The sequence below is a fragment of the Micromesistius poutassou genome, assembly GCF_964030765.1.
Source record: "Micromesistius poutassou genome assembly, chromosome: 7".
NCBI classification, from domain to species: Eukaryota; Metazoa; Chordata; class Actinopteri; order Gadiformes; family Gadidae; genus Micromesistius; species Micromesistius poutassou.
The window spans coordinates 18,493,809-18,512,451 of record NC_140277.1 but is presented as its reverse complement, the minus strand read 5'-3'; the positions used below and the strand labels follow the sequence as shown (position 1 = coordinate 18,512,451).

General features: G+C 45.8%; 1 protein-coding gene across 1 annotated transcript; it reads right to left on the bottom strand.

The window, feature by feature from the left end:
* Window positions 1-1,803: 1,803 nt before the first annotated feature.
* Window positions 1,804-18,441, bottom strand: LOC311350079 (uncharacterized protein; the record flags this gene model as incomplete). Its single annotated transcript, XM_084470116.1, has 7 exons — window positions 1,804-2,655; window positions 7,152-7,198; window positions 7,577-7,750; window positions 8,142-8,315; window positions 15,611-15,799; window positions 17,104-17,277; window positions 18,437-18,441. The coding sequence occupies 7 exons, from the start codon at window positions 18,439-18,441 to the stop codon at window positions 2,099-2,101; spliced, it is 1,320 nt and encodes a 439-aa protein (XP_084326242.1). The 3' UTR covers window positions 1,804-2,098.
* Between the last annotated feature and the right edge of the window lie 202 nt (window positions 18,442-18,643).

The following is an 18,643-nucleotide window of genomic DNA, read 5'->3' as shown; positions in this document are numbered from 1 at the left end:
GTGTCACGACTGGCTACAGGGATTGGTAGGACCCAAACACACGACAAGGTTGTTTCACAAAAAAAAAGGCTTTACTTACTCAGACAAGGCAAGAAAGCACCGTGACAAATACACCCGCAATAGTGTAGGCAGTATTTACAATGACCGAGCAGTGAAGGGAACAAAGGAGGAGACTTAAATACACAAGACTAAACAAGACACAGGTGGGCAGGGAACGAGGTACGAACGAAAGGCAGGCGGACATTGGACAAAACACAAACTAGACACAGGTGAGGGGCGGAGACACATAATCACAAGACAAACCAGGGACGACAAGGAACAGGAAGTGAATTATGTGACACCAACCCAGAACCGTGACACTGTGTTTAAAATGCTTTTCCAATGAAAACCCATTAAAGTGAAGGTCAGCCACCGTCTCGCTGTGTTTGAGATCAACAGAGTGATGGTATGAATGGAGGCGCGGCCGCCACAGGTTTGGTATGAGGAAGAAGACGTGTGGTGAGGATTTGATCTTTCTGAGATTGTACTGATCACCTGGAACACAGGAGAGGCCTTCTCTAGGTCACGTGTTTCTATTCTCTACATTATCTACATTTATCTCTTCATGGAAATCATGGGAACACTTTACAATAAGGTACATTAATACATTAAATACCTTAATAATAAAACATTAACCATGAATTTACATTAGTTAATGCAGTCATAAGCACTAACAGTTAATGAATAGTAATCATTTCATAATGGTGTTCATGTTTACTAATAGTGTCCCTGTGAACTAAATACACATGTTAACCGTATTAGGTTTCCCATGCTGATAGTGTATAATACTGGTTATTACTGCATTCACTAATGTTATGAATGTTATCCATATCCATATCAGGACCCCTTTGGCACCGTTTGTGGTGCCGGAGAGGCGCTTCGACCATGTCGACGTGGACCTGGTGGGCCCCCTGCCCCCCTCCCTCGGGTTCACTCACCTCCTCACCATGGTGGATAGAACCACCCGGTGGCCGGAAGCCGCGCCCCTGTCATCTACCACATCAGCAGAGGTGGCCCGGGCGTTCATCGCGTGCTGGGTGGCCCGGGCTGACCTCACCTCTGACAGGGGCCCACGGTTCACGTCAGAGCTTTGGACTGCGGTGGCTGAGGGCCTGGGGGTGAAGCTCCACCGCAACGGCGTACAACCCGCAGGGCAACGGCCTTTGTGAGAGGTTCCACCGCTCCATGAAGGCCGCTCTGCGGGCCAGCCTTACGGACAGCAGCTGGGCCGACCGCCTCCCGTGGGTCACGCTTGGTCTTCGCTCTGCTCCCAAGGAGGACCTCCAGACCTCCTCCGCCGAGCTGGTGTAGGGCCAGCCACTGCCAGCTCCGGGGGAGTTCCTCCCAGAGGCCGCGTCCCCCTGGTCGGCCGACTCTCATCAGGCGGGGTCCCGGGGCGTCGCTGGGGCCTTGGTCCCCATTCCGACATCTCGCCACTGCGCTCCCCGGTCCTACGTGCCCAAGGACCTGCTGTGGGCCAGACACGTCTTCATCCGCCGCCACAGCCATGGGACTCCCTCACAGCCCCCATACGGTGGACCCTCCCGCGTCCTGGAGGCGGAGCTAAGAGCTTTGTGGTGGACCTGGGGGGTGACCCCGGCCCCGGCTCCGCCCCCGGCCCCCCGGCCCCCCGGTTGGCCCCGGCCCCCCGGCCCCCCCGGCCCCGGCCCCCCCGGCCCCCGGCCCCCCTCCGCTCCGCTCCGATTAGACGTATACATTACATACAATTAATACATAACAATTAGAATAAAGTAGAAACCATCTAGTAGCACCAACTTTATTTTATTTGTTTAAAAAACGACATATTACATCATACAGAATTTACCAATAGAGCGATCACTAAAGATAGAAATGTAATAATTACTGATAACTGAGGGATTTATTGAGCATCACTGAAAACACACCTTTTTAAAATAGCTTTCATCATCAAACTCTCCTCATCTGAACAATTCATCTTTCTAACTGTGGAGGAAGCCAAAGATATGATATGGAGGATAATGAATTCCCTGTTGCATAAAAAAAGAACGTGTGTGTGTGTGTGTGTGTGTGTGTGTGTGTGTCAATACAACTGACTCAGAGAGACTGAGATACCAGAAGTCGTTAACCCAAACGCAGGGAGGAGGTCCTCCTGGGTGAAGGAGGTCCTGAAGGTGTGGATGTGTGTCAGTGTGTCTGAGGACCCTCCTCCACCTGGGGACACTCTGTAGAAGGACAGAGTGCCAGCAGGCCGGTCCAGATACACTCCTACTCTGGTAGAGCCAGCGGGGGGGAGACGGATGGAGGTTGCTATATTGTTGTGCTGGGCGGAGTAACCACCATCATAACAAATAAGACTCCAGGACTTGTTGTTCGATCCAAGCTCGCTGTCATCACCATTTCCTCTCCTTGTGATTCCTCTGTATGTCACTCCTACAGCAACACCTCCTTCCCTCTCTACCTCCCAGTAACAGCGACCAGTCAGACCCTCTCTTCCCAACACCTGGTACCAGCAGTCAAATCTCTCTGGGTGATCAGGATACGGCTGCTGCTCTTTAGCCCGCGTCACCTTTCTGTTGTCCTCAGACAGAGAGAGTCGTCTGTGGGCTGTGTTTGGGTCCAGTGTGAGTTCACAGGCATCTGAGGGGAGAACAAGACACCGTTACCAGGGCCGGTTCTACACTGAATTGTGCCCTAGGAGAGACTCCGCCCGAGCGCCCGGGCTCATTCATGCAAATGAGCTGCTGCCCATTGACCAATCAGCTGTCAGAGTGAACCACAGCATGGAGGAGAAGTGATTGTTGCCGTTTGCGGACTCCCTGAGCTCTATATCTATATAATAATAATAATAATAATAATACATTATATAATATATAGGTATCTATATAATATATCTAATATCAGGGCCAAAAGCTATGTGCGCCTCTGATGATATTATGAATCATAAAGACTGCGTCTGACGTCTCTGGTACTTCCACAACAAGTAAAGACTCGTAGTGGGGGTTATCTCGGTCATGGTTCAGGAGAATTGGGGGAAAGGGACTTTGGCTTTGACTCTCTGAAGTCCGGATTGAACCGCGACATGGAGGAGAAAGGGATTGTGCTCCCGGAGCTGAGCTGCCGGACTGCCGCCGAAGCTCCCCCGCCGTACTCCCGGAGCGGGGCTGCCGGACTGCCGCCGGAGTTCTGGCGGCAGTCCGGGAGCTCCGGCGGGGGAGCTTCTCCCTGCCAGGCGGTCACATCTATTTCTGTATGGAATCTCCCTGCTTCTGAAATGCGCGGACATCTCCGCCCAGCGCTCGCCCGCTGGTCCAGGTCCACAAAATCGTATCTATACTCTGATTGGAGGGGGGTGGGGAAGTGGGTGGTAATATGCAAATGTACCCCCCCCCCCCCCTCCTGTGTAGGAGGGGGCGCCGAAACTGACTCGCTCGTTTGGTAACTGTAGGCGGGGTACTTTCAGAAATGCATATCTCACTCAAAAAAGCATGTACAGACTTATTTCAAAGTTTGTATGCGTGTGGCAGCACCAGAGACCCAAAACAACAGCCCAAATCCCAGGAAAAGTGTTGTTTTCATAATATGTCCCCTTTAACACACTCACTGTTAGAGTAGCACTACTAATAACATGCGGTCTGGTAGCGTTTAAATGGCGGCTATTGTGACACGGTTTCAGTATCGGTATACCGTACTGCGACACTATGAGGGGCTGTTCCGTTATTATAGGGCAGACTAAAGGGCTCTTTATGGTTCCACGTCGACGCAACGACCCCGCAGACGCTTCCACGCAGTCCTGAACCTTTCTGGTCCTGCGTCGGGTTTTAGTGAGCGGACCAATCACAGCCCTTGCGGCTGCGTCGCCTCGACGGAAGGTTACAATTTTTGGGAGGCGCACGTCAGGCCCTCGCGGTGGACGCAAGGAGGGTCCGCAAGGACGTAAGGGGTCCGTCACCCCCTTGCGTTGCGTGAACGTGGGACCATAGCCAGCCGTTAACAGTCCTCCGCTCTCTGTTCCCTACAGGCTGCTTGTTCCCGCCGCCGTCCTGTGGGCGGGGCATCGGATATTGTCGTTATTATTATATCCTACCTTATCTCCCAAACAATGTAAGACCTGCCTTGTGTTTCCCTGAATGAAAAGCACTCGGGGCGTCCTGTCTGGGCCTTAGATCTACTAAAGCACTGGTCCTGTCTGGGCCTTAGATCTACTAAAGCACTGGTCCTGTCTGGGCCTTAGATCTACTAAAGCACTGGTCCTGTCTGGGCCTTAGATCTACTAAAGCACTGGTCCTGTCTGGGCCTTAGATCTACTAAAGCACTGGTCCTGTCTGGGCCTTAGATCTACTAAAGCACTGGTCCTGTCTGGGCCTTAGATCTACTAAAGCACCGGTCCTGTCTGGGCCTTAGATCTACTAAATGGGATGGAGGGGGGGGGGGTCCTCGCTGGGCGGCCCTCACACGTAGCATCGGAGCTACAAATCATATCGGGTTAAAAATCATTTTGGTGGGTGTTCATAAAAACTTACTTTACGCCAGTTTGGCCGGTGATGCATGAGGCAATCTCAGAGCCACTCTACACGGCATTTCAGAATGTTAGTAAACAATAGCCGTAAGGACACTTCAGAATGTTTGTAAACAATAGCCGTAAGGACACTTCAGAATGTTAGTAAACAATAGCCGTAAGGACACTTCAGAATGTTAGTAAACAATAGCCGTAAGGACACTTCAGAATGTTAGTAAACAATAGCCGTAAGGACACTTCAGAATGTTAGTAAACAATAGCCGTAAGGACACTTCAGAATGTTAGTAAACAATAGCCGTAAGGACACTTCAGAATGTTAGTAAACAATAGCCGTAAGGACACTTCAGAATGTTAGTAAACAATAGCCGTAAGGACACTTCAGAATGTTAGTAAACAATAGCCGTAAGGACACTTCAGAATGTTAGTAAACAATAGCCGTAAGGACACTTCAGAATGTTAGTAAACAATAGCCGTAAGGACACTTCAGAATGTTAGTAAACAATAGCCGTAAGGACACTTCAGAATGTTAGTAAACAATAGCCGTAAGGACACTTCAGAATGTTAGTAAACAATAGCCGTAAGGACACTTCAGAATGTTAGTAAACAATAGCCGTAAGGACACTTCAGAATGTTAGTAAACAATAGCCGTAAGGACACTTCCGGGTGGCAGAACGCGAGCGGCTGCCACTGACCTGAAGCCATCCAGCCGGCTACTGTGAACATAGTTACATAGATAAAACCATTGTTGATCTGGAGTTGAAACGATGACGTAAACAATATTAATATAATATAATATAAGTTATATTTATATATATTAATGAGACGTCCTGTAGCACCCCGCAAGAAGAAAATCATTCATTCAAGCCATTGACTCTGTTTTCTGGATCGCTCTGCCCTGGTCAAATGACATGGAAGGGTTTGTTTACTAGTGGTGCCATCGGAGAACGCTTCGGCTTTTGCCACCCGGAAGAACGAATTGTGACGTCATGGTGAATTGTCGTACTGTTCTCGCTCCCTGGGCAGTACTGACTACATTTCCCATGAGCACTGTGGTGATGCTACGTGATGTTGTGTGGGGCGCGCCCCACTGGTGGGGAATAGAGACGTGCAGGTGGGGCGCGACAAACGGGAGGAAGTGTCACTGAAAACTCCATGTTTCTTATGGTAGGAGCGAAAGCTTGACAGTAGGGCTGGGCGATATGGGCCAAAAGTCATATCTCCTATTTTCAAGCAGAATGTCGATATAAGATATATATCAATATTTGTTCATGCAATAAAATAGGTGCCGTCGCCGCACTCCAACTGGTCGTTCTATATCGGGGGCGCCGCGTCGCTGTGCTCGTTAACCTGCCTTGCCGATTGCAACTCAATCCTAAATTTGGGTGTAGGCCAGGGTAGCTAAACATTTTAAAATGAGTCAGTCAAAAACAGTCGGAGCAAGATGTTGCAAATGCATGTTTCGCGCTGAAGGGGATTTAAAAAAGTGAGGCGAGTGGTGGAAGAGCGGGGCCGGGGCAGAGTGTGTGTGAGCCAGAGGCAGAGCGGAGTGGAGAGAGATGAGCAGAGCAGAGTCCTGCACACCTCTTATTTGCAAACCCGCACCCGTCCTTACCCGCAAAACTTAAAACCACATCCGACCCGTGTTCCGACAGTAGCGCAAATTACATTCCGCACCCGACCAGACCCGCTATAAATTGATACCAACGCCCGACCCGCACCCGAAGGAAAATCAGACACATAAGATGGAACGCCGGGGAATTACACCAGTGGTGTTTGGCGTGGTGCTTTAGATTGCCGTGCAAAAAAGCACATCATCCACTGTGGACGGTTTTAGTTGAGTCCTCCGCTCCTGAATAGGCATCAGATCCAGCACCGGAGAAGTCTCGCTCTTTTTTCTTTCAGCTGCACTTTTATTTTCTCTATTGTTGAACTTGCTGTTATTTGATGTTATTTAGTTAGAATTTAGATACAACATGATGTAACTTGATGTTACTTCAATAAATTTGGAAATGTTAAGCTTGGCGTATTTCATTAGCATTGTGTTGGGGCGATGGGGGCAGGTGGGGCTTGAAAATCCCCCCTTGTCCAAAGTGGGGGGTGACCGAAAAAGTTAGAGAACCACCGCGTTAAACTAAACGCGGCGGTGGTTGGTTGGACAGACGTCTGGGGGTGAGAAGGGGAAGGAGGCAGGGGATGACATTGAGAATATCAACAACAAATATCAACAAAAAATTTGGCTAGTGGAAATTCTGATTGGCTGGTAACTTTAGAAAGTTACCAGCCCAATTGGCTGGTAATCAAAAAAGTTAATTTAGAACCCTACACACGGGGGTCAAACTCGCACACGTTTCAGCCCTCGTACGGCTGGCCGCTCACGGTTAATATTTCTTAATGCTGCGTAACATTCACTAGGAAGCAAATATCAAACGAGAACGAAATATAGATTATTGTAGAATATAATTATTATACATCAACAGTTTGATGAAGGTGATGTCCACCATCATCTTCATTCCTAGGATGATTTGACTGAACCAACGTCACCTCCTGCTGTGTGGATGGACTTTCCATCTCTATAGTTAGTGTGTGTTGAGATGAATCAAACTAAACAGACACTTACATCTCTGTGGAGCTGGTTTCATCCACCGCTCTCCACCGTGCTCCACACTGGGGAGACAAAGAGAGAGCAGCATGTTGTCTTTAGACAGGGAAACATTATTCACATGTTAACAAAGAGAGAGCAGCATGTTGTCTTTAGACAGGGAAACATTATTCACATGTTAACAAAGAGAGAGCAGCATGTTGTCTTTAGACAGGGAAACATTATTCACATGTTAACAAAGAGAGAGCAGCATTTTGTCTTTAGACAGGGAAACATTATTCACTTGTTAACAAAGAGATCAGCATGCCGTCTTCAAAAACTGAAATATTAACATAACTGTTGTTTCTAAATGAGAGCACATTATCTAGTTATATAACAGTAACATGTTCCACTGATCCTTGTAGGAGACATTGTCCCTGATTGGTGAGCTGTCCTCTCCATACCTGAGAGTGTCCAGTCTCCAGTGTGGATCCTCCAGTCCAGCAGAGAGCAGCGCAGCTCCTGAGTCTCCTGGGTGATTGTAGCTCAGGTCCAGCTCTCTCAGATGGGAGGGGTTGGAGCTCAGAGCTAAGGCCAGAGAAGCACAGCCTTCCTGTGTGACCAGGCAGTAAGACAACCTACACACACACACACACACACACACACACACACACACACACACACACACACACACACACACACACACACACACACACACACACACACACACACACACTCAACACATGTTGAACCATTGTGTAAAAATGTCTTGATAACAGGGAACAGACCAGTGTAAATGTATGGGGAGAGTCAACAGCTATTCAGTCTATGGTCAGAACATCCAAAATATTTCCTCAACAATGCAAAAATGTAACAAAGAACTTAAACTTAAACAATAATTTACACACTGAATAACTGAATAATATAACATAAATCTTATATCAACAAAAATGGAGACTTGAAATCGGTCAAATATCTTCTGATTTGGAACCTTGTTTTGTAACTGTTTGCACATTATGTAAAACTGACCTGAGAGTTTCCAGTGTACAGTGTGGACTCCCCAGTCCAGCAGAGAGCAGCTTCACTCCTGAATCCTGCAGATCATTGTTACTCAGGTCCAGCTCTCTCAGACTAGAGGAGTTGGAGCTGAGAACTGAGGCCAGAGCTTCACAGCATCTCTCTGACAGATGGCAGCCAGTCAGCCTTTAAACAATATGCAGTTGTTTTAATTATACATCAATTATACATCTATAATGTTTTATGAATGATGAAACAACTGGAAAACGTGTCTTCAAAGAAACTTTTTAAGAAGTCTGTTATTCTACTTTAGGGCTCTACACTCACACAGACAGGAACATGTTACTCTTCAGAACATTTTTAACAGACAGTTAAACTACTGTCTGTTAAAAATATTCACACAACTAATCCTAGTTGAATATGTAATTTAAGACATTTTAATGTATACAATCATCGCTAGATCGTTGTTTCACACTAACAGTCAGTACCTCGTCCCTGGTCCCTCCTAGTGTCTACATTGTTGAGTCCTTGTGCTCTGTCACTCGCCCTAACAATCTCCTCCCTGTACAGTGTCACCGACCCCTCCCCTGTCTGACTACCCTCCTGTCACCGACCCCTCCCCTGTCTGACTACCCTCCTGTCACCGACCCCTCCCCTGTCTGACTACCCTCCTGTCACCGACCCCTCCCCTGTCTGACTACCCTCCTGTCACCGACCCCTCCCCTGTCTGACTACCCTCCTGTCACCGACCCCTCCCCTCTCTGACTACCCTCTTGTCACAGACCCCTCCCCTGTCTGACTACCCTCTACCTTCAAGCCCCAAGTCCCTCCTTTACATATTTGTGTCCCTCAGTAAAGACCCTTTGATTTACTGTCTGTCAGCCTCACTCTGTGTGAGCATTTGGGTCCACTCGCTCTACTTCCCCTTAACAGCTGCTCAGACGGATCTTCACAGAGGAGGGGGGTGCCCCTCGGTCGTGACGTCAGACTTCCTCGGTAAAGGTCTGACGTCACGTAAAGAACGCCACCTGCGTTCAGCAGAGTGGAACGTTCACGGTGTGTTTTGGGGAGAATGGCAAAAACATAGGATTTTAGCCCTTTTCTCTCTAAATTGGGGATGTATTTCAGTAGCAGTGATACAATGGCATGGATTACTATATTGAAGATTATATAAAACATATTAAGACTCGTTAAATAACAAAAACAGCACATTTATTTTTGCCATGAAATCTTATCTCAGAATTCTGAGATCGTTAACACAGTAATTAAGAAAAAAATACAGGCTTATTATTCCATAAAAACTCAGAAATCTGAGTTAATTATGTCATTAATTCAGAAAAACAAGAACAGAATTCATTTTCTCAAGTGAATTTCCTAGTATTTTAGGTGGCATGCATACAATGATTACGTCTAGGCTTGTGACAACTACTACACTATTTAAGAATCAGCTGAATGTCTGCTGATAGTAAAATGTTATTATGCACTTTAAGTAAACTGACCTGAGAGTTTCCAGTGTACAGTGTGGACTCCCCAGTCCAGCAGAGAGCAGCTTCACTCCTGAATCCTGCAGATCATTGGTACTCAGGTCCAGCTCTCTCAGACTAGAGGAGTTGGAGCTGAGAACTGAGGCCAGAGCTTCACAGCATCTCTCTGACAGATGGCAGTCAGTCAGCCTTTAAACAATATGCAGTTGTTTTAATTATACATAAATTAGACATCTATAATGTTTTATGAATGATGAAACGACTGGAAAACGTGTCTTCAAAGAAACTTTTAAAGAAGAGTCTGTTATTCTACTTTAGGGCTCTACACTCACACAAACAGGCAGGAACATGTTACTCTTCAGAACATTTTTAACAGACAGTTAAACTACTGTCTATTAAAAATATTCACACAACTGACCCTAGTTTAATATGTAATTGAAGACATTTTAAATGTATACAATCATCGCTAGATCGTTGTTTCACACTAACAGTCAGTACCTCGTCCCTGGTCCCTCCTAGTGTCTACATTGTTGAGTCCTTGGGCTCCGTCGCTCGCCCTAACAATCTCCTCCCTGTACAGTGTCACCGACCCCTCCCCTGTCTGACTACCCTCCTGTCACCGACCCCTCCCCTGTCTGACTACCCTCCTGTCACCGACCCCTCCCCTGTCTGACTACCCTCCTGTCACCGACCCCTCCCCTGTCTGACTACCCTCCTGTCACCGACCCCTCCCCTGTCTGACTTCCCTCCTGTCACCGACCCCTCCCCTGTCTGACTACCCTCCTGTCACCGACCCCTCCCCTGTCTGACTACCCTCCTGTCACCGACCCCTCCCCTGTCTGACTACCCTCCTGTCACCGACCCCTCCCCTGTCTGACTACCCTCCTGTCACCGACCCCTCCCCTGTCTGACTACCCTCTACCTTCAAGCCCCAAGTCCCTCCTTTACATATTTTTGTCCCTCAGTAAAGACCCTTTGATTTACTGTCTGTCAGCCTCACTCTGTGTGAGCATTTGGGTCCACTCGCTCTACTTCCCCTTAACAGCTGCTCAGACGGAGCTTCACAGAGGAGGGGGTGCCCCTCGGTCGTGATGTCAGACTTCCTCAGTAAAGGTCTGACGTCACGTAAAGAACGCCACCTGCGTTCAGCAGGGTGGAACGTTCACGGCGTGTTTTGGGGAGAATGGAAAAAACATAGGATTTTACCGCTTTTCCCTCTAAATTGGGGACTTATTTCAGTAACAGTGATAAAATGGCATGGATTACTATAAGATTATATAAAACATATTAAAACTTGTTAAATCACAAAAACAGCACATTTATTTTTGCCATGAAATCTTATCTCAGAATTCTGAGATAATGAACACAGTAATTCAGAAAAAAGAGTGCATTATTATTCCATAAAAACTCAGAATTCAGAGTTAATTATGTCATTAATTCAGAAAAACAAGAGCAGAATTCATTTTCTCAAGTGAATTTCCAAGTATTTTAGGTGGCATGCATACAATGATTACGTCTAGGCTTGTGACAACTACTACACTATTTAAGAATCAGATGAATGTCTGCTGATAGTAAAATGTTATTATGCACATTAAGTAAACTGACCTGAGAGTTTCCAGTGTACAGTGTGGACTCCCCAGTCCAGCAGAGAGCAGCTTCACTCCTGAATCCTGCAGATCATTGGTACTCAGGTCCAGCTCTCTCAGACTAGAGGAGTTGGAGCTGAGAACTGAGGCCAGAGCTTCACAGCATCTCTCTGACAGATGGCAGCCAGTCAGCCTTTAAACAATATGCAGTTGTTTTAATTATACATTAATTATACATCTATAATGTTTTATGAATGATGAAACAACTGGAAAACGTGTCTTCAAAGAAACTTTTTAAGAAGAGTCTGTTATTCTACTTTAGGGCTCTACACTCACACAAACAGACAGGAACATGTTACTCTTCAGAACATTTTTAACAGACAGTTAAACTACTGTCTATTAAAAATATTCACATAACTAATCCTAGTTTAATATGTAATTGAAGACATTTTAAATGTATACAATCATCGCTAGATTGTTGTTTCACACTAACAGTCAGTACCTCGTCCCTGGTCCCTCTTAGTGTCTACATTGTTGAGTCCTTGTGCTCCGTCGCTCGCCCTAACAATCTCCTCCCTGTACAGTGTCACCGACCCCTCCCCTGTCTGACTACCCTCCTGTCACCGACCCCTCCCCTGTCTGACTACCCTCCTGTCACCGACCCCTCCCCTGTCTGACTACCCTCCTGTCACCGACCCCTCCCCTGTCTGACTACCCTCCTGTCACCGACCCCTCCCCTGTCTGACTACCCTCCAGCCTTCAAGCCCCAAGTCCCTCCTTTACATATTTGTGTCCCTCAGTAAAGACCCTTTGATTTACTGTCTGTCAGCCTCACTCTGTGTGAGCATTTGGGTCCACTCGCTCTACTTCCCCTTAACAGCTGCTCAGACGGAGCTTCACAGAGGAGGGGGTGCCCCTCGGTCGTGACGTCAGACTTCCTCGGTAAAGGTCTGACGTCACGTAAAGAACGCCACCTGCGTTCAGCAGGGTGGAGCGTTCACGGTGTGTTTTGGGGAGAATGGCAAAAACATAGGATTTTACCCCTTTTCTCTCTAAATTGGGGACGTATTTCAGTAGCAGTGATAAAATGGCATGGATTACTATATTGAAGATCATATAAAACATATTTAAACTTGTTAAATCACAAAATCAGCACATTTATTTTTGCCTTACAATCTTATCTTAGAATTCTGAGATAATTAACACAGTAATTCTGAAAAAAGAGTGGATTATTATCCCATAAAAACTCAGAATTCTGAGTTAATGATGTCATTAATTTAGAAAAACAAGAGCAGAATAAATTTTCTCAAGTGAATTTACAAGTATTTTAGGTGGCATGCTTACAATGATTACGTCTAGGCTTGTGACAACTACTACACTATTTAAGAATCAGCTGAATGTCTGCTGATAGTAAAATGTTATTATGCACATTAAGTAAACTGACCTGAGAGTTTCCAGTGTACAGTGTGGACTCCCCAGTCCAGCAGAGAGCAGCTTCACTCCTGAATCCTGCAGATCATTGGTACTCAGGTCCAGCTCTCTCAGACTAGAGGAGTTGGAGCTGAGAACTGAGGCCAGAGCTTCACAGCATCTCTCTGACAGATGGCAGCCAGTCAGCCTTTAAACAATATGCAGTTGTTTTAATTATACATAAATTAGACATCTATAATGTTTTATGAATGATGAAACGACTGGAAAACGTGTCTTCAAAGAAACTTTTAAAGAAGAGTCTGTTATTCTACTTTAGGGCTCTACACTCACACAAACAGACAGGAACATGTTACTCTTCAGAACATTTTTAACAGACAGTTAAACTACTGTCTATTAAAAATATTCACACAACTGACCCTAGTTTAATATGTAATTGAAGACATTTTAAATGTATACAATCATCGCTAGATCGTTGTTTCACACTTAAGTCAGTACCTCGTCCCTGGTCCCTCCTAGTGTCTACATTGTTGAGTCCTTGGGCTCCGTCGCTCGCCCTAACAATCTCCTCCCTGTACAGTGTCACCGACCCCTCCCCTGTCTGACTACCCTCCTGTCACCGACCCCTCCCCTGTCTGACTACCCTCCTGTCACCGACCCCTCCCCTGTCTGACTACCCTCCTGTCACCGACCCCTCCCCTGTCTGACTACCCTCCTGTCACCGACCCCTCCCCTGTCTGACTACCCTCCTGTCACCGACCCCTCCCCTGTCTGACTACCCTCTACCTTCAAGCCCCAAGTCCCTCCTTTACATATTTGTGTCCCTCAGTAAAGACCCTTTGATTTACTGTCTGTCAGCCTCACTCTGTGTGAGCATTTGGGTCCACTCGCTCTACTTCCCCTTAACAGCTGCTCAGACGGAGCTTCACAGAGGAGGGGGGTGCCCCTCGGTTGTGACGTCAGACTTCCTCAGTAAAGGTCTGACGTCACGTAAAGAACGCCACCTGCGTTCAGCAGGGTGGAACGTTCACGGCGTGTTTTGGGGAGAATGGAAAAAACATAGGATTTTACCGCTTTTCCCTCTAAATTGGGGACTTATTTCAGTAACAGTGATAAAATGGCATGGGTTACTATAAGATTATATAAAACATATTAAAACTTGTTAAATCACAAAAACAGCACATTTATTTTTGCCATGAAATCTTATCTCAGAATTCTGAGATAATGAACACAGTAATTCAGAAAAAAGAGTGCATTATTATTCCATAAAAACTCAGAATTCAGAGTTAATTATGTCATTAATTCAGAAAAACAAGAGTAGAATTCATTTTCTCAAGTGAATTTCCAAGTATTTTAGGTGGCATGCATACAATGATTACGTCTAGGCTTGTGACAACTACTACACTATTTAAGAATCAGATGAATGTCTGCTGATAGTAAAATGTTATTATGCACATTAAGTAAACTGACCTGAGAGTTTCCAGTGTACAGTGTGGACTCCCCAGTCCAGCAGAGAGCAGCTTCACTCCTGAATCCTGCAGATCATTGGTACTCAGGTCCAGCTCTCTCAGACTAGAGGAGTTGGAGCTGAGAACTGAGGCCAGAGCTTCACAGCATCTCTCTGACAGATGGCAGCCAGTCAGCCTTTAAACAATATGCAGTTGTTTTAATTATACATTAATTATACATCTATAATGTTTTATGAATGATGAAACAACTGGAAAACGTGTCTTCAAAGAAACTTTTTAAGAAGAGTCTGTTATTCTACTTTAGGGCTCTACACTCACACAAACAGACAGGAACATGTTACTCTTCAGAACATTTTTAACAGACAGTTAAACTACTGTCTATTAAAAATATTCACATAACTAATCCTAGTTTAATATGTAATTTAAGACATTTTTAATTCATACAATCATCGCTAGATTGTTGTTTCACACTAACAGTCAGTACCTCGTCCCTGGTCCCTCTTAGTGTCTACATTGTTGAGTCCTTGTGCTCCGTCGCTCGCCCTAACAATCTCCTCCCTGTACAGTGTCACCGACCCCTCCCCTGTCTGACTACCCTCCTGTCACCGACCCCTCCCCTGTCTGACTACCCTCCTGTCACCGACCCCTCCCCTGTCTGACTACCCTCCTGTCACCGACCCCTCCCCTGTCTGACTACCCTCCTGTCACCGACCCCTCCCCTGTCTGACTACCCTCCTGTCACCGACCCCTCCCCTGTCTGACTACCCTCCTGTCACCGACCCCTTCCCTGTCTGACTACCCTCCTGTCACCGACCCCTCCCCTGTCTGACTACCCTCCAGCCTTCAAGCCCCAAGTCCCTCCTTTACATATTTGTGTCCCTCAGTAAAGACCCTTTGATTTACTGTCTGTCAGCCTCACTCTGTGTGAGCATTTGGGTCCACTCGCTCTACTTCCCCTTAACAGCTGCTCAGACGGAGCTTCACAGAGGAGGGGGGTGCCCCTCGGTCGTGACGTCAGACTTCCTCAGTAAAGGTCTGACGTCACGTAAAGAACGCCACCTGCGTTCAGCAGGGTGGAGCGTTCACGGTGTGTTTTGGGGAGAATGGCAAAAACATAGGATTTTACCCCTTTTCTCTCTAAATTGGGGACGTATTTCAGTAGCAGTGATAAAATGGCATGGATTACTATATTGAAGATCATATAAAACATATTTAAACTTGTTAAATCACAAAATCAGCACATTTATTTTTGCCTTACAATCTTATCTTAGAATTCTGAGATAATTAACACAGTAATTCTGAAAAAAGAGTGGATTATTATCCCATAAAAACTCAGAATTCAGAGTTAATGATGTCATTAATTTAGAAAAACAAGAGCAGAATAAATTTTCTCAAGTGAATTTACAAGTATTTTAGGTGGCATGCTTACAATGATTACGTCTAGGCTTGTGACAACTACTACACTATTTAAGAATCAGCTGAATGTCTGCTGATAGTAAAATGTTATTATGCACATTAAGTAAACTGACCTGAGAGTTTCCAGTGTACAGTGTGGACTCCCCAGTCCAGCAGAGAGCAGCTTCACTCCTGAATCCTGCAGATCATTGGTGCTCAGGTCCAGCTCTCTCAGACTAGAGGAGTTGGAGCTGAGAACTGAGGCCAGAGCTTCACAGCATCTCTCTGACAGATGGCAGCCAGTCAGCCTTTAAACAATATGCAGTTGTTTTAATTATAGATAAATTATACATCTATAATGTTTTAGAAATGATGAAACAACTGGAAAACGTGTCTTCAAATAAACTTTTTAAGATGAGTCTGTTATTCTACTTTAGGGCTCTACACTCACACAAACAGACAGGAAGAGTAACATTACTCTTCAGAACATTTCTAACAGACAGTTAAACTACTGTCTGTTAAAAAATATTCACGTATTCAACTAGCCCTAGTTGAATATGTAATCTAAGACATTTTTAATTTTTTTAATTTAAGACATCATCGCTAGATCGTTGTTTCACACTAACAGTCAGTACCTCGTCCCTGGTCCCTCCTAGTGTCTACATTGTTGAGTCCTTGGGCTCCGTCGCTCGCCCTAACAATCTCCTCCCTGTACAGTGTCACCGACCCCTCCCCTGTCTGACTACCCTCCTGTCACCGACCCCTCCCCTGTCTGACTACCCTCCTGTCACCGACCCCTCCCCTGTCTGACTACCCTCCTGTCACCGACCCCTCCCCTGTCTGACTACCCTCCTGTCACCGACCCCTCCCCTGTCTGACTACCCTCCTGTCACCGACCCCTCCCCTGTCTGACTACCCTCCAGCCTTCAAGCCCCAAGTCCCTCCTTTACATATTTGTGTCCCTCAGTAAAGACCCTTTGATTTACTGTCTGTCAGCCTCACTCTGTGTGAGCATTTGGGTCCACTCGCTCTGCTTCCCCTTAACAGCTGCTCGGACGGAGCTTCACAGAGGAGGGGGGTGCACCTCGGTCGTGACGTCAGACTTCCTCAGTAAAGGTCTGACGTCACGTAAAGAACGCCACCTGCGTTCAGCAGGGTGGAGCGTTCACGGTGTGTTTTGGGGAGAATGGAAAAAACATAGGATTTTACCGCTTTTCTCTCTAAATTGGGGACGTATTTCAGTAGCAGAGATACAATGGCATGGATTACTATATTGAAGATCATATAAAACATATTTAAACTTGTTAAATCACAAAATCAGCACATTTATTTTTGCCATACAATCTTATCTTAGAATTCTGAGATAATTAACACAGTAATTCTGAAAAAAGAGTGGATTATTATCCCATAAAAACTCAGAATTCAGAGTTAATGATGTCATTAATTTAGAAAAACAAGAGCAGAATAAATTTTCTCAAGTGAATTTACAAGTATTTTAGGTGGCATGCTTACAATGATTACGTCTAGGCTTGTGACAACTACTACACTATTTAAGAATCAGCTGAATGTCTGCTGATAGTAAAATGTTATTATGCACATTAAGTAAACTGACCTGAGAGTTTGCAGTGTACAGTGTGGACTCCCCAGTCCAGCAGAGAGCAGCTTCACTCCTGAATCCTGCAGATCATTGGTACTCAGGTCCAGCTCTCTCAGACTAGAGGAGTTGGAGCTGAGAACTGAGGCCAGAGCTTCACAGCATCTCTCTGACAGATGGCAGCCAGTCAGCCTTTAAACAATATGCAGTTGTTTTAATTATAGATCAATTATACATCTATAATGTTTTAGAAATGATGAAACAACTGGAAAACGTGTCTTCAAATAAACTTTTTAAGATGAGTCTGTTATTCTACTTTAGGGCTCTACACTCACACAAACAGACAGGAAGAGTAACATTACTCTTCAGAACATTTCTAACAGACAGTTAAACTACTGTCTGTTAAAAAATATTCACGTATTCAACTAGCCCTAGTTGAATATGTAATCTAAGACATTTTTAATTTTTTTAATTTAAGACATCATCGCTAGATCGTTGTTTCACACTAACAGTCAGTACCTCGTCCCTGGTCCCTCCTAGTGTCTACATTGTTGAGTCCTTGTGCTCCGTCGCTCGCCCTAACAATCTCCTCCCTGTACAGTGTCACCGACCCCTCCCCTGTCTGACTACCCTCCTGTCACCGACCCCTCCCCTGTCTGACTACCCTCCTGTCACCGACCCCTCCCCTGTCTGACTACCCTCCTGTCACCGACCCCTCCCCTGTCTGACTACCCTCCTGTCACCGACCCCTCCCCTGTCTGACTACCCTCCTGTCACCGACCCCTCCCCTGTCTGACTACCCTCCTGTCACCGACCCCTCCCCTGTCTGACTACCTCCTGTCACCGACCCCTCCCCTCTCTGACTACCCTCCAGCCTTCAAGCCCCAAGTCCCTCCTTTACATATTTGTGTCCCTCAGTAAAGACCCTTTGATTTACTGTCTGTCAGCCTCACTCTGTGTGAGCATTTGGGTCCACTCGCTCTGCTTCCTCTTAACAGCTGCTCAGACGGAGCTTCACAGAGGAGGGGGGTGCCCCTCGGTCGTGACGTCAGACTTCCTCGGTAAAGGTCTGACGTCACGTAAAGAACGCCACCTGCGTTCAGCAGGGTGGAACGTTCACGGCGTGTTTTGGGGAGAATGGCAAAAACATAGGATTTGACCCCTTTTCTCTCTAAATTGGGGCTCATTTCAGTAACAGTGATAAAATGGCATACATTTTTATCATATTATATATATTATTAATACATTACTATATTGATGATCAAATAAAACAAATGACCACGTTTAAAACCAAAAAATGTAGTTTTGGGTTCACTGGTTCTTTAAGGCTGATGAGCAGCAGCTACCGTACTCCATAGAGGGGAGAGCTTCTCTTGGGATTTGGAGGTATCTCGTTAAATCACAAAAACAGCACATTTATTTTTGCCATGAAATCTTATCTCAGAATAATGCGATGATTAACACTAATTCAGAAAAAAAGAGCATCTTATTATTCCATAAAAACTCAGAATTTAACATAATTATGTCGTTAATTCAGAAAAACAGGAGCAGAATTTAT